This window comes from Arvicola amphibius, chromosome 15, assembly GCF_903992535.2.
Source record: "Arvicola amphibius chromosome 15, mArvAmp1.2, whole genome shotgun sequence".
NCBI lineage: Eukaryota > Metazoa > Chordata > Mammalia > Rodentia > Cricetidae > Arvicola > Arvicola amphibius.
The window spans coordinates 5,691,371-5,705,187 of record NC_052061.1 but is presented as its reverse complement, the minus strand read 5'-3'; the positions used below and the strand labels follow the sequence as shown (position 1 = coordinate 5,705,187).

At 45.2% G+C, this 13,817-nt stretch overlaps 1 protein-coding gene across 1 annotated transcript in view; it reads right to left on the bottom strand.

Annotated features, from left to right (window-relative positions):
• Positions 1-668: 668 nt before the first annotated feature.
• The window catches only part of Bbs2 (Bardet-Biedl syndrome 2), a 30,741-nt gene continuing 17,592 nt past the window's right edge, over positions 669-13,817 (bottom strand). Inside the window, exons 10-17 of the mRNA XM_038312463.1 lie at positions 13,139-13,283; positions 12,892-13,063; positions 11,578-11,707; positions 9,264-9,395; positions 8,049-8,186; positions 7,029-7,141; positions 3,503-3,651; positions 669-1,124 (exon numbers count right to left, since the gene is read on the bottom strand). Of these exons, the coding sequence (XP_038168391.1) occupies positions 1,018-1,124; positions 3,503-3,651; positions 7,029-7,141; positions 8,049-8,186; positions 9,264-9,395; positions 11,578-11,707; positions 12,892-13,063; positions 13,139-13,283 (1,086 nt within the window). The 3' untranslated portion in view covers positions 669-1,017. The remainder of the gene's footprint in view (positions 1,125-3,502; positions 3,652-7,028; positions 7,142-8,048; positions 8,187-9,263; positions 9,396-11,577; positions 11,708-12,891; positions 13,064-13,138; positions 13,284-13,817) is intronic.

Genomic DNA, 13,817 nt, shown 5'->3' with positions numbered 1-13,817 from the left:
TGTTTTCTTATTTATTGGTGTTTTGAGAAGAGTCTCTGTGCACACCCTAGCTCCCCATCTGCTAAGATTACAGGAATATAGCACCATGTCCAGCTGTGAACTTCCAGTTCTTGTATTCCTTTTCCTCAAGGTGGGTCTCCCCGAAGATAACAGCTTCCTATCTTTTCAGATTATATAAATATGCATGTTCATTGAGAAATTAACACAATGTGGAAAAATACAAAGGTCAGTTGAAATCTCATCCTGCGACAACCCCTTGTTGCTTTGAGTGTGCCAATATGGCTGCCCTGCACTGCTTTAGGAAGCATGGTTCCTCTCTGCTCTCTCTGCCCCATCTCCTGCTGGGAAGCAGCCTTGCAGGCAGGGCTCTGACAGAGTGACTTAAGGCCACCACTGCATACAACAGTTACCTGAGTGGTCCTTAAGCAAGTCTCTTTCAGGTCCTTAGAATGAACACAGCAACCAGTGATGCACTTGGAGATCTGTAGTCCAGCTAATGCTACCCCAACCGATAGACCACCTTGAAACTTGTTTTTCCTTAATATAAATTTGTTTACACACATCTTTGAATGATTAAAAAATTTGAAAGTCTGTATTTTTGGTTTTTTCCCCACAAAATAAAGATGTTTTGTGCATTTCTGTTATGGTGGTAATTTATAATCAACAAGGACCAGTATCTTATTTTTTATGAAAAAGTAAATACTCCATTTCAAATTTTAAAATTCAATTACAATTTCAAGGAGAAAGGAGATAAAAGTTTATATAAAAGAACAAGCTAAACTCTGACACCCTGATATTTTAAGGTAGCCACACTATTTCATACAAATCAGCAACAGTATTATAGATGTCAAATAAAAGGAGACTGACTTTCACACGGACACCTGTGTTTAGTTGTATACGTTACAGTGGTTTTCATTCTTTGCAACCTGGATTCACCAGGGTGTGACTGGGAGCAAATCAGCCTGGATTTCTAGACATAAACCGTTTGCAGGAGCTTCCTTCCTTGGTCTTGCTCTCCTATGAAGGAGCAGTCCCCACCCGCATGATTCTGAAGAGTGTGTTGATGTTGTTGCTTCGAATCGCATCTCTACAAGCACTGATCACCTGGTTCTTCGGCTTTCCAACTGTGTAAGAAAAATATCGAAAGGGAAATTAAAAGCCAAGCCAGGCATAGTGGCCCACACCTTTAATCCTAGCACTTGAGAGGCAGAGACAGGCAGATCTCTGAGTTTGAGGCCAGCCTCGTCTACAGAGCAAGTTCCAGGACAGCCTGAGCTGCACAGTGAGACCCTGTGTCAACCAAAAAGAAGAGAAGAGGAGTGAAAGGCCAGTTTGAAGACATAAAACCAGGGTAGAAAAAAGAGTTACATAAACAATTTTGCTAACATGTTAACCTAGAAAAGACAGTTTATTACAAAACAAACTTGGAGAGCATCTCAAGCCAGAATCTAAGCAGGTGTGTATAGCTGAATCAGCTCTCACACTCCCAGTGAAGACCACTGATCAGGCCGGAGCACGGATCAGAATGGCAGCTCTCAGGCTGGGTTACTGCTTCCTGTGGGTTAGCCTGTCCTCCACACTTCCAAAATGGACACTGCCTAGTTAGTTTTCAGTCTTTTTTTTTCTAATTTAAGACTATTTACTTCCTTGATTATAAACTGCTGGGGCTCCGGTTCAGGTCCTGAGGCAGGGAAGAGGTATCAGTGCAAGGAAAAATTCTAACCCCCCGGTGGATTGCACTCAAGTGGCCCTGAATATCAGATCAAGCTGTCTTCATTTACACTTAAACAGTTTTTTTTCTTTGTTTTTTGTTTTGTTTTGTTTTTTTAGCCAAGGTTACAGCTTTATTATCGGCTCCTATTTTTGACTTAAGAAATACATCATATTTTAAGGAATATACCATAATCATTATGAATGCCCCCACTGATTGCCTTTATGCTTCCCCAAACACACTTTCCCACCCCCTGCATAACCTTATTCTGACATAGAATTCAGCACTTTTGCAGGCCTAACTAAACATCGAGCCAGACACACCCTGCTCTCCCAGCACTGATGTCAGCTGGCGGCTACTTTTGGTCACAAAGTTAAAAAGTAAGAGACATGGGTACAATGGTTTAAAGACAGCAATATTTAAACCCAAACAATTCTTTCATGTCTTAAAGATATGCTTTTATACAGTTCCCTTTCTACAAGAGGGTCCCACGTCTCAACCTCTCTATAAAAGGCGGACTCTGATAAAGCTCCCTTTTCCATCTCACTATACCATGCTTCTTCCACCAATATAAGCTCCTGTGTGTGGTAAAGATGTGTCTCTCCATCCCATATTTTATATTGTATTTCTTTCTCTGGGAGCTTTTGCTCCTAGTGTGTTGGAGCATACTATGTCCTATCATTGATTCTATGTGTTTGGTGTCCATGGAACTTACTCTCAACAGTTGATACTATGTGTATTCCTGAGACCTTTTCCCTATTCCGTGTCTGCATGCCCTACTCTCCTTTCCAGAACTGTGAGACATGGCTAATGCTCCAAGTGCTGTTTTCTCATATGTACCTGTCTCTGTTGAGTCAGAAAAGCTGCCAGGATTAAGAGTTGTAGCTCATAATTCCAGATAAGAGATTTGAGAGGCCTTAGCCCCCTGTTGAATCTTAGGAGAAAATATTTGAGAAGCACAGAATTTCCAGGGAAAACTACAGTTATTCCAAGTAAAACTAAAAAACTGCCCAAAGAATCACCAATATAATGAGAGAGAGAAGACCCTGCAAGCTACACGAACTTTGCAATCCCTACACTGTCCCATGAACTAAGATTCTGGCCAGGTGAGAGTCCGTTTCCACGGGCACCTTGCCCAAGAAGCCCACTGGACAGGTATTCTCATGCTGATGCAAGACGAGGTGCATGCTCCCGTCAGTAAACACAAAGTCTTCCTTGAGGACAGTGGCTCTCAACCTTCCTAATGCTGTGACCCTTTGATACAGTTCCTCGTGTTGAGGTCACCCTCAACTATAAAGTTTCCCTGCTACTTCACAGCTGTAATTCTGCTACTGTTATGAGTCGTAATGTAAATATCTGGTACGCAGCCCCTGTGGAAGGGTCATGGGTCGCCACCCACATGCTGAGAGCCACTGCTTCAGCAGCCACCACAGATCTTAGGACAGGAGCTCTGGGCTTCAGTTCTTTTGTGCTTCACTTTCTTTGTTGAGACAGGCTGGCTCTGGCTGCCCTGGAACTCAACTTTAAAACCAGATGGCCTCAGACTTACAAGAAATCCACCTGCTTCTACCTTCTGAGTACTGGGATTAAAGGCATGCACCACCATGCTTCATAAGACTTAATCTGTCTGGAGGAAACTAAAGCCTGTGGTCTGAGTGAGAGAAACCCAGGTGCAGCCAGCTCTGCGGTGTTGAAGGCAGGCTGCTTTAGGACCCACTGTGAGCCACAATCTTCCATAACTGTCATCTTTCAAAACATCACAGACAAATCCCAGTGCCAGGAAAGACTCACCACGAAGACGGCCTGCTCTCTGGATTGCTTGGTTCACGGCCTTCAGGTTTCCTAGCAGTTCCGTGTGGTTGTTACATCGAATCTTATATCCGTTCAGCAGATCCTTATTAAGGTCATAGAGTTCCATATAACGATTCTTCATTGTCTTCCTGTGAAAATCAGTAGAAGCCTAGTATGATTTAACAGTTTTTAGTCACATTAAGAAAGAAAACAGCCAGGTACAATGACACACATCTGTTAATCTCAGCACTTGGCAGGCTGAGGCAAGAGGATTATAAATCCAAAGCCAGCCTGGGCCACTAGTGAGATGCTGTCTCAGAAGAACAGAAGGAAGAAAGGAGAAAACACGTTCTTAGTTGTATTTTCATCAATATAGACTACCTACTGAGGTTTGCTTTGACAATATCCAAAAGTTTCCATCAAAATATCCTTTTTCTTGCAGACAAATAGAAAACAAATGAGATTTCTGAGCAATTGGTCCATGGTTTGTTTAGATTTAGAAGCTCACCTCCCTGGTCTAGTGCATAGGTCAGCAAGGCAGTAGCCGGCTTTAAGTTTCAAATTAGTAATTTATTAGATAAAGAGGCCTATTAATAAAATATTTCCAGAGAACAGACTCAGCTTCATATTTTATAAAGTTTAAAAAACCATGAGCTAGTGAGATGACTCAGTGGAATAAGGGTCCTTGCTACCAAGCCTAGTTAACTTGCGTTCAATCCCCAGAACCCACATGACAGAAGAACTAGCTCCTGCAAGTTGTCCTCTGACCTGTACACAATGTCCAGTAGCGTACGCACGCGCACACACACCTAAGTAAAATTAGTGTAAAAGAAAAAATTTTAAAACACAACAGGAAAAAATGATTGCAAGACAGTTTTTGTTGTTGTTGTTTTGGTATTTTGGCTTCTTTTTTTTGGGGGGGGGGGGTTTCGAGACAGGGTTTCTCTGTGTGGCAGCCCTGTCCGTGCTGAAACTCACTCTGTAGACCAGGTTGGCCTTGAACTCAGAGATCCGCCTGCCTCTGCCTCCCGAGTGCTGGGATTAAAGGCGTGGGCCACCACCGCCTGGTACACTGCCCAGCACTAGAACAGTTTCTGAGACAAGACAAAAACAAAACCTTTGAAGTGGTTGATACCCAAATGAAGGAAGAAGCCTGAGAGCAGCTCCTGAGAAACAAACAGGACTAGAACAAATGAAAAGCCATCCTACCATGAATTCCTGCTAACACAACACCATTTTAATGTCACTTCCGAAATTAATAAATCACTGAAGTCGCAACGAGCAAAGAAGCACAAGTGGCGAGGGAGGACTAAGCATGCGGGCCTCCCCCACCCCTGCCCTGCAGCCTTCCCCCCTTCCCCCCCCCCCCCGCCCTGCAGCCTCTGCCCTCCCAACCCCTGCACAGGAAGTCTAAGGCAGGATGACTAGGTATGAGGCTAGCTTCACAAAAGCTATACTAAAAATATGATCCAGCTGCTGCTTCGGGGTACCGTCCAGAAGAACTGAGATGGGGTCTTTAGAAGGCTAGCGCCCTATAGCCTGCTTCGGGGTACTGTCCAGAAGAGCTGAGATGGGGTCTTTAGAAGGCTAGCGCCCTATAGCCTGCTTCAGGGTACCGTCCAGAAGAGCTGAGATGGGGTCTTTAGAAGGCTACCGCCCTATAGCCTGCTTCGGGGTACCGTCCAGAAGAGCTGAGATGGGGTCTTTAGAAGGCTAGCGCCCTATAGCCTGCTTCGGGGTACTGTCCAGAAGAGCTGAGATGGGGTCTTTAAAGGCTAGCGCCCTATAGCCTGCTTCGGGGTGCTGTCCAGAAGAGCTGAGATGGGGTCTTTAGAAGGCTAGTGCCCTATAGCCTGCTTCGGGGTGCTGTCCAGAAGAGCTGAGATGGGGTCTTTAGAAGGCTAGCGCCCCATGTGCACTGCAGCGCTGCTCACGGAACAACCACAGGAAACTGGAGAAACATCTTAGGAGGCCATGAGCTACTCAGCCTCCAGAAAGAAGGAAACTGTAACATGCAACACGGTTGAACTTTGAGGGTCTATGCTAAGTGAAATAAGCCAGTCCCAAAGCGACAAATACCACATAATGCCACTTCTATGAGGAATCTATAAAACTGCCAAAAATGATAGTGTCAACAAGTAGACTGGTGTCTGCCAGGGGCTGGGGAGAGGGGAACATCGGGAGCTACTCATCACTGGGGCCACAGAGGACCTTGTACTCACAGGAAGCACTAAGAGAATCAGGAAGGTCAGTCACAAAGCAGTGCCTCCTCAATGGAGGGACAAAAATCAAATGCCTGCATTCCATCCAGAAAGCTGACACTGGAGTTTGTTAGTGACCTGGTGACCCTTTTGCTCTCGGAAGAGACACAGCTTACCCAGATTCCTCAGACTGATCATCCCAGACTCTTCCCTCCCAGGACTGTAACCCATCCTTAGGGGAGATGTCGCAAGTACTTTATATAGCCTGCTGACCGCTACACTATCCAGAGAGCACACTAGATTCTAGACCTTTTAGCTATAGACCCCACCCTGTGTAGGAGTCTCTATATGTCACACCTTAAGCTTTATTGTGCTCCTGGAACTGGACTGATTGTTGTCCGGAAACCTTTTCCCCATTGTACTGTGTTTTAAATACGCTGATGATGAATCGCCTGTTATTAGACCCCCTGAAGTCAAGAGCTAGTTTCCAGGACAGGCTCCAAAGCTACAAAGAAACCCTGTCTCAGAAAGAAAAGAAAAAACCCACAGTCTGATCCAGATTGACTAAGCCAGTCTGCACTGGGCTTTCATTCTCAGCTCTTCGTGCGGTTCAACTCGTTGCTTTACTGATGAATCTCATAACATCCCGTATACTGTTGATGTCACTTTGGATTTGGGGATTTGCTATGATTTTGATATGGTTTAAGTGTGCCCTTCAAAGGTGTTAATAATAAGAGGTAGTAGGACCTTTTAAACAGTATAGTACGAGATATACGGGATCATTAGCAGTGCTACTTTTGAAAAGGATTAAGAAGATCTCATTGGGTTCTAGTTAGTTTTCTCAAGAGAATGGCTATAAAAGATGAGTCTGTTTGGTTTCCAGTGCTGCATACAACGTCCTGCTCTTGCATGCACTCCTGTTATGATGCCGTCCACCACTGGGCAAGACAGTCAGGAAGGCCCTCACCAGAACCAGGGCAGCATGACTGGGACTCCGAGCCTCCAAAAACTAAATAAACCACTTTTCTTATATGTTATTCAGTCTTAGGCATTTTGTTATACCAATGGGAAGCAGACAAATCCAAGATTTTTTATAAATATTGTCTTTATGAATATTGTATAAATATGCTAGCTATAGATGAACACAAATTTCTCTAAGCCTTACCCTAAAAGCAAGATTGCTGGGTCACAGAGTACAGTTTTAGCCTTGCCAATTCAATCAATGCTAATGGAATCAATTTAGACTCCACCCAGCAGCATCTAAGAGTTCCTACTCTGCTCACTTGTTTGACTATGCGCTTACCCCAGCTATGGCAAATACTCACATATCTCTCATCAGACGAGCATCCTCCGCTCTGACCAGCAAACTTCGGATGAGATTAGAATTATCAGCCATGTCGGCACTGAGCTTTTGATGCACGGAGTGATACTCATCCACCTGGAAACCAAGAACACACAGAAATGAACAAGGTCCACAAGCTTCTGGAAGACTGAGAAGACACTGTCTGCCATACACAGAGCCCCTCCTCCTCCCATTCGGTCATACCAGCTAAGTACCTCTACATTTATCTCCTTCTCCTTCTTCTTCTCCCTCCCCCTCCTGCCCCCAAGACAGGGTTTCTCTGTGAGACAGTCCTACTGTCCTGGAACTTGCTATATAGACCAGGCTGGCCTCAAACTCACAGAAATCTGCCTGCCTCTGCCTCCTGAGTGTTGGGATTAAAAACATGAGCCACCACTGCCAGCTATTCATCTCCTTTAGTGAATGATACCCCAGGTTAGACCTTCCTGTGTCAGAATCAAGAGTCCAAGCAAAATACATAAGGTTTTAGTGATTCATTGTGATAACGATGGGATTTCGGTTTCTGTAAGGGTGTTTTCCTTGGGAGGGGGCAGTGTAATACTAAGTATTGAACTCTGGGCATTAAGTGCTCCACCACTAAGCTGCAGTCCCTGTCCCAAGAGTATCGTTTTATACTGCAGCAGGTCATAATCCTTAGTTTTCTTTTTTAATTTTGAATTTGGGTTTGTGGAAAGCAATGATCTCAAGACCAAAGTGGAAAGAGCAGATTAAATGGCCAGAAAGTAACAATGTGATGTGGGCTTGAAAGAGCATCCTCTGGAGCCAGGGTAGGCGTGGGATGAAGAGTAATCATTTCGCAGACGTCCCTTAAGGAACTCACCGACCATCACCTAAGGTTTACAGAACTTTTAGGACAGGATTATCACACAGCCCACAGCCTACGTCCATGTAAGGACGCATGCATACACACACGCTTTATAGACGCACATCTTTCCTCATTTTCTAGGAGAAATATTCCAGCCGGAGGCTGCCGGGGTCTCACCTTCACCAGCACTTTTCGTAACTCCTCGAAGTAGACAGGGAAATCTGCTTCTACCTGAAGGTCTTCAATAGCAAAGAAAGACGCCATCGACTGGATTATATCACCAGCCAGATCGATATCATCAGTATTGACAGTGATCTACCAAGGGAAAAATGGGCAAGTTTAGTATCCTCACAGATGGATGAGAAATAGCACCTGACTTTCTCAATGGTCCACACAATTCTTTTGTTGTTGTTTTTGTTTTATTTGGGTTATTTTGGTTTGTGTTTTATTTAGTTTTGATTTCTTTTAAAGACGGGAACTCTCTCTGAAGCCCTGGCTGTCCTGGAACTCACTATGTAGACCACGCTGGCCTCAAACTCAAGAGAACCACCTGCCTCTACCTCCTGAGTGCTAGGATTAAAGGTGGTTCTCGACTATTTTAGCTATATTATTCTCCAGACCTTACAGAATGGTGCCCCTCTATACTCCGTTCATCATGGTTGCATTATTATTTTGGGGTTTTTGGTGGTTTTTTGTTTTGTTTTGTTTTGTTTTGTTTTTGTTGAGACAGCCCAGGCTTGAACTCACAGAGATCCACCTGCCTCTGCCTCCTGAACCACCACACCCTGCTCCTCATGGTTATTTTTAATTGTCAACTTGACACAATCTAGAATCAACTGTAAAGGAACTTTAATGGACTGGAATGGACTGGACTGGAGGGCCTGTGGGCAGGCTTACATGGGGTTTTCTTAGCTGGGGTAACTGAGGTGGGAAGGCACACCCTGAAATGTGGGCAGCACCAGTTCATGAGCTGGGGGTGGGACTGAAGGGAAAAGAAAGCAAACAGCACTAGTACACGTTAGTTCCTTCTCTCTGTCTTGACCTCGATGTAAATGTGGTCATCCATGTAAAGCTCCAGCAAGTTCTCCACAGCAATGGACTGCAGGCCTGGAACTAGAACTCAAACAAACCCTTTCTCCTCTGTTGCTTTTGCCAGGGTATTCTGTCATGGTAACAGAAAAAGAACTAAGATGCCAGCTCTTCCCAAACTGTACATGCAAGGAACGAAAGCAAAGGAGGAGGCAGAAGCCTGCTGCTCGAGAGTGAGCCCAGTGTCTAGGATGAACTGACACACTAGAGTGGGACACCTGCTGCTGTGACCTTGACAGTAAGCTTCACTCTGCACGTGGATGATCAGACGGCACAGCAGAGCACCACAGCACAAGGCCTTACCTCGCCACTTGACTTTATTTTTATGTAGAGCTGGCCACCATTGCGTAAGGATGTGAAACAGGCTTGAAATGGGACACTCTGAATGTTATTGTCTTCTGGCAACAGAAAGTTCTGGTTGAGCCACGTGACCATCTTAAAAAATGAGTAGAACACAGCACACTTCAGTTTTTAAAGTACAGTCATTGTAGAAGAAACTCCTTTCTCTAGTTTTACTGCTTGGTTTAAAAAAATATATATTTTACCCCTCCACACACACACGCCAATTACATGTGAATCATACTCCCCTCTCCCTCGTTCCTGGTCTTCAGCAACACTCATGATTACAGTTGGTCCCACAGCAGGCCCAGCTTAAAGTACTTTGACATAATTTTACATGAAGCACCTGAAGCAGGTGCTATTTCTGTTTATCTGACAGCTTTTCTGCAGGTAGATAGGACTGTCTGCACAGGGCTGCTCCGCTCTACTGTGTAGCTGTTCTTGTCTAAGTATACATGTGCACACTCAGACTCATTACCTGCACAGAGTGTGGGTGTCAATACTCTACAGTAGCTTGAGGTTCAGCTTCCAGGAAGGATTCCCCATGAGGCTATCTAGAAGGGCCTGACTAGAGATCTGAAAAATCTATACAGTTACAAGAACTCTGATGCCAGCATTCCCACCGTCTTCTCTGCCCTGCCACTCCGTGCCCCTGAAAACACAGGCCTGCTCCAAGTTCTGCTCTACCTGCTGCTGGGCCAGGAGCCAACCACTATCTATCTGCAGCTGTATGGACCAACAACCACTGATGATGATGAGAGCCCGGCAGCTCGGCAGCTTGACATCTGCTCAACTGATTCGTCCCAAGATTCAGCTTCCAGGCCATTTCAGGGGACACCAGCATTGCAGCCACGTTCACTGGGGCTGGGGCTCCCTAGGGCTGGGATTGGGACTGTGTGGGAGCTCATCACTGGTTATGCTAGGAACCCTCCCTTCCCTAAGCAGCAGCTCCTCTTCTGTGGGGTTCTGGCCTTGGCCTGCTGGTGGCCTTTCTCATCCTCTTTGCAATGCGAAGCAGCTGTCTCCACTCCAGCTCCCACACTTCTTTCTCTCATGCCTCATCTGCCCTGCAGGTTCCCCTTTGTGTACCTCCCCAGGAAGTAGCAGAAAAAGAATGAGCTCAGTGTTTGACAAGGAGAACACAAGCAAGTAGTGTATTAATAAGAAGGAAGAGCCCAGCCAAAGGTACGCTCCACTGCCATAGATGTTCAACTTATTTTACACCTGTCATGGAATCTTCTAGGGCTCCTTATGAAGTAGGCAACACTGCCCTCCCATTATAGATAAGGATACTAAAGCTAGTGATGGAAAGTCCTAAACTCACTAAAAATTTAGTTAAGGTAGCACTTGAGCTAAGAAACCAAAAATGTCCCCACCTCCAAATCCTACTCTTTCCATCTCCCCGCACCAACCACCAGAGGACATTTCATTATGCAGCCCAGGGCCCAAGTGATCTCTGCCTTCATCTTGTGAGGAGCAGGGAATGCAGATGCACACTGCTACCCTAAACCTCTCTATTTCTTCCTAGGCTTCTCTTGAAACACCAAGTCAAGACAACCAACTAATACCTGAACAAAAGAAAGAGAGGAATGGAAACTGGGAAGAATTCAGTTGTAACTAATAGGGGGAAGGTGTGTGTGTGTGTGTGTGTGTGTGTGTGTGTGTGCACATGTGCACCTTTCAAAATTCAGAGAAGAAAAATTTCAGCAAATTTTGAGTTTTGTTTTGTTTTTTTGAGACAGGGTTTCACCATACAGCCCAGGCTGGCCTGGGATTCAACTCATAACTCATAACCCTCTGAAGCTCTGCAGACAGGCCTATGCCAGCACATCTAAAAGCAATAATGTATATGTTATTATTATAATTACAATAATTATTACAATTACAATATTATAATTACAACAATTATAAGTTATTAGCCAGGGCAGGCAAGGCAGCTCAGTCAGTAAACCATGTCAGCCTGATGGCATGAGTGTGATTCCTAGAACCTATGGAGGAAGGAGAGAACCAGCTGCAAATGTCCTCTGACCTCACACTCACACCGTGACATGCACACATACATCACACAATCATAGATACACCCCCCCCCCACACACACACACACGCATGCACACCCTTGTTAGCAATAAATTAAGTGGAACCTAGAAGTTGCTTAGCAAACCCCATGCTACATCGTTCATGTTTACACCAGCCTGGCACTCACATCCCTCCGTCTACAAAGGAACTGCGAAAGGACCCTAAAGTGTAAACTAGAACTGAAAGATGGAACACTACTCACCCTCTGTGCCCGCTCCGCAATGATGAAGTTCACGTAACTGGCAGGCTCACTGGCTGTATCTGGGCTGGTCAGTGCATACATGGTGAATCGGGGGAGCTGTCTTGTCAATTCAAATACATGGAACTGGGTGCTACAGTCAACCAATGAATATGAGAGAAGTGTTTAGTGTAGTGTTAATCTGTACTCCCCACCCTTGCATTTTTTAAGACAGGGTCTCATGTAGCCCAGGCTGTCCTTGAACTCCTAGTCCTCTTGCCTCTGCCTACTGAGTACTAGGATTACAATATACCACCATGCCTGACTCAGTACAATGTGATTTCAAAGTGAAGGCCCAAAAATAAACTCACTACTGGGTCACCACCAATTGCTATCTAAAGAAAGATATCTGAAAAAAGAGAGGGAAATTTGAGAGTTAAAATTCTGTACCAATGAGTGGGGTTGAGATTTAGAAATAACGTATGTCCCTTTTTTGTGTACCAGGCTTTACAACACCCGGAAGAATACAAAAAGCCTTTGATTTTTATTGATTGACAGATTTTGTTGATGTTGTTTTTATGAAACAGGGTCTTACTAAGTTGCCCAGTATGATTTGAACTCTCTTGTGGTCCAGGCTGGCCTGGAATTTCTAATCCTCCTGCTTCTGATCACAGGCCTGTACCACCATGCCCAACATGAAAAGGCCTTTATCTTCAACAAGTATAGTAAGGCTCCCCACTAGCGTCAACCTGCACCTCATATAAATATCTCCCACCCCTCAGAGTGTTAGTGGCCAAACTGCATTTAAATAATTATCAAATTATTCTTCCATGTGGTGCTGAGTCTCAAACACAGGGCCCTGAACATGCTAAGCACAAATTCTACTACTGAGTTTCACCAAAAACCCAAACATGTTAAGTTTTTGTGTCCCTGAGATAATCTGATTAAAAATTGAAAATAACCATCTAAAACTTACATATCAGCCGGGCGGTGGTGGCGCACGCCTTTAATCCCAGCACTCGGGAGGCAGAGGCAGGCGGATCTCTGTGAGTTCGAGGCCAGCCTGGTCTACAAGAGCTAGTTCCAGGACAGGCTCTAAAAAAGCTGCAGAGAAACCCTGTCTCGAAAAACCAAAAAAAAAAAAAAACAAAACAAAACAAAACAAAAAAAAAAAACTACATATCTTTTTTCTTTGGATAGAATTCAAATTAGGGAAATAAAGGTTATGAGAAACCCTGACTGGTGGCAGACCCTTCAGTGACTTCTCTGGCCTGACAGAGGGTAACCGCAATTGTCCTCCTGAGTCTCTATGGAAAGGACCTGTGACAGAAGGGTCACCTGCTTCTGTAACCCACAAAGACTTTCAGGTGCAGATCCACAGGGACGTCTTTGGGGGGGGTGATTGGGATGCAGATGGAGCTGGAAAGGTTGTGGATACTGGGGTGCACCACATGGCTTTCACCCACAAAGATCCCCTCTGCAAAAATCAACACTGCTCGGATGATGGTGTCTGGAAAGAGAAGGCAACGGAATTTTAGGAGCTGCTCCAAAGCAGCACAGGCCCCCAGGACCGCTGCAGTCTCACCATTGGAAGTAGAAATGCTCAGTTCTGCATGTGCGTCTTGTACGTCGTTCCCCAGACTGACTGAGAGGCCAGTCTGGAGCTTGGTATTGGCTGGGATTATGCCTTTCTGCCCATCAGCATCATTCAGGGGACTGCTCAGTTCTGCCTGTAAAACACGGCCCCCTGACTTCAGCTCAGTCGCTCAGAGAGGAAAAGTGAGAGTTAAATACCACAGCTATTCAGCATCAGGACGCATGTCCCCTCCCCTACCAACCTGACCTTTGTGACTCCTCTGAAACCTGCTCGCCTTGTTAGCGCCTTTGCTCTGGCTGGCTCTGTGCGAAACACCCATTCCTTGTCCCCATCTGTGGTCCACTGCACCTGTCATGCCCTTTACAAATGCATGTAAGTCTCTCCTTCTCATCTCTAGTTCTCCTTTTAAAAACCATTTATGTTTTATTTTAACTAGGTGAGTATGTATGGGGTAGGGAGTGCATGTCTGGGTGAAATGCAGGGTGATTTCAGAAAGGGTATGGAATCTCCGAAAGCAGGAGCTATAGGCAGCTATGAGCCACCTGCAGTGGGTGGTGGGAGCCAAACCTCTGCTCTCTGCAAGAGCAGTAGACACATTAGCTGCTTAACCATCTCTCCAGCCCTTCTCGCTCCTTTTGAGGCAGGTCTGGCTAAGTAATCTGGGCTA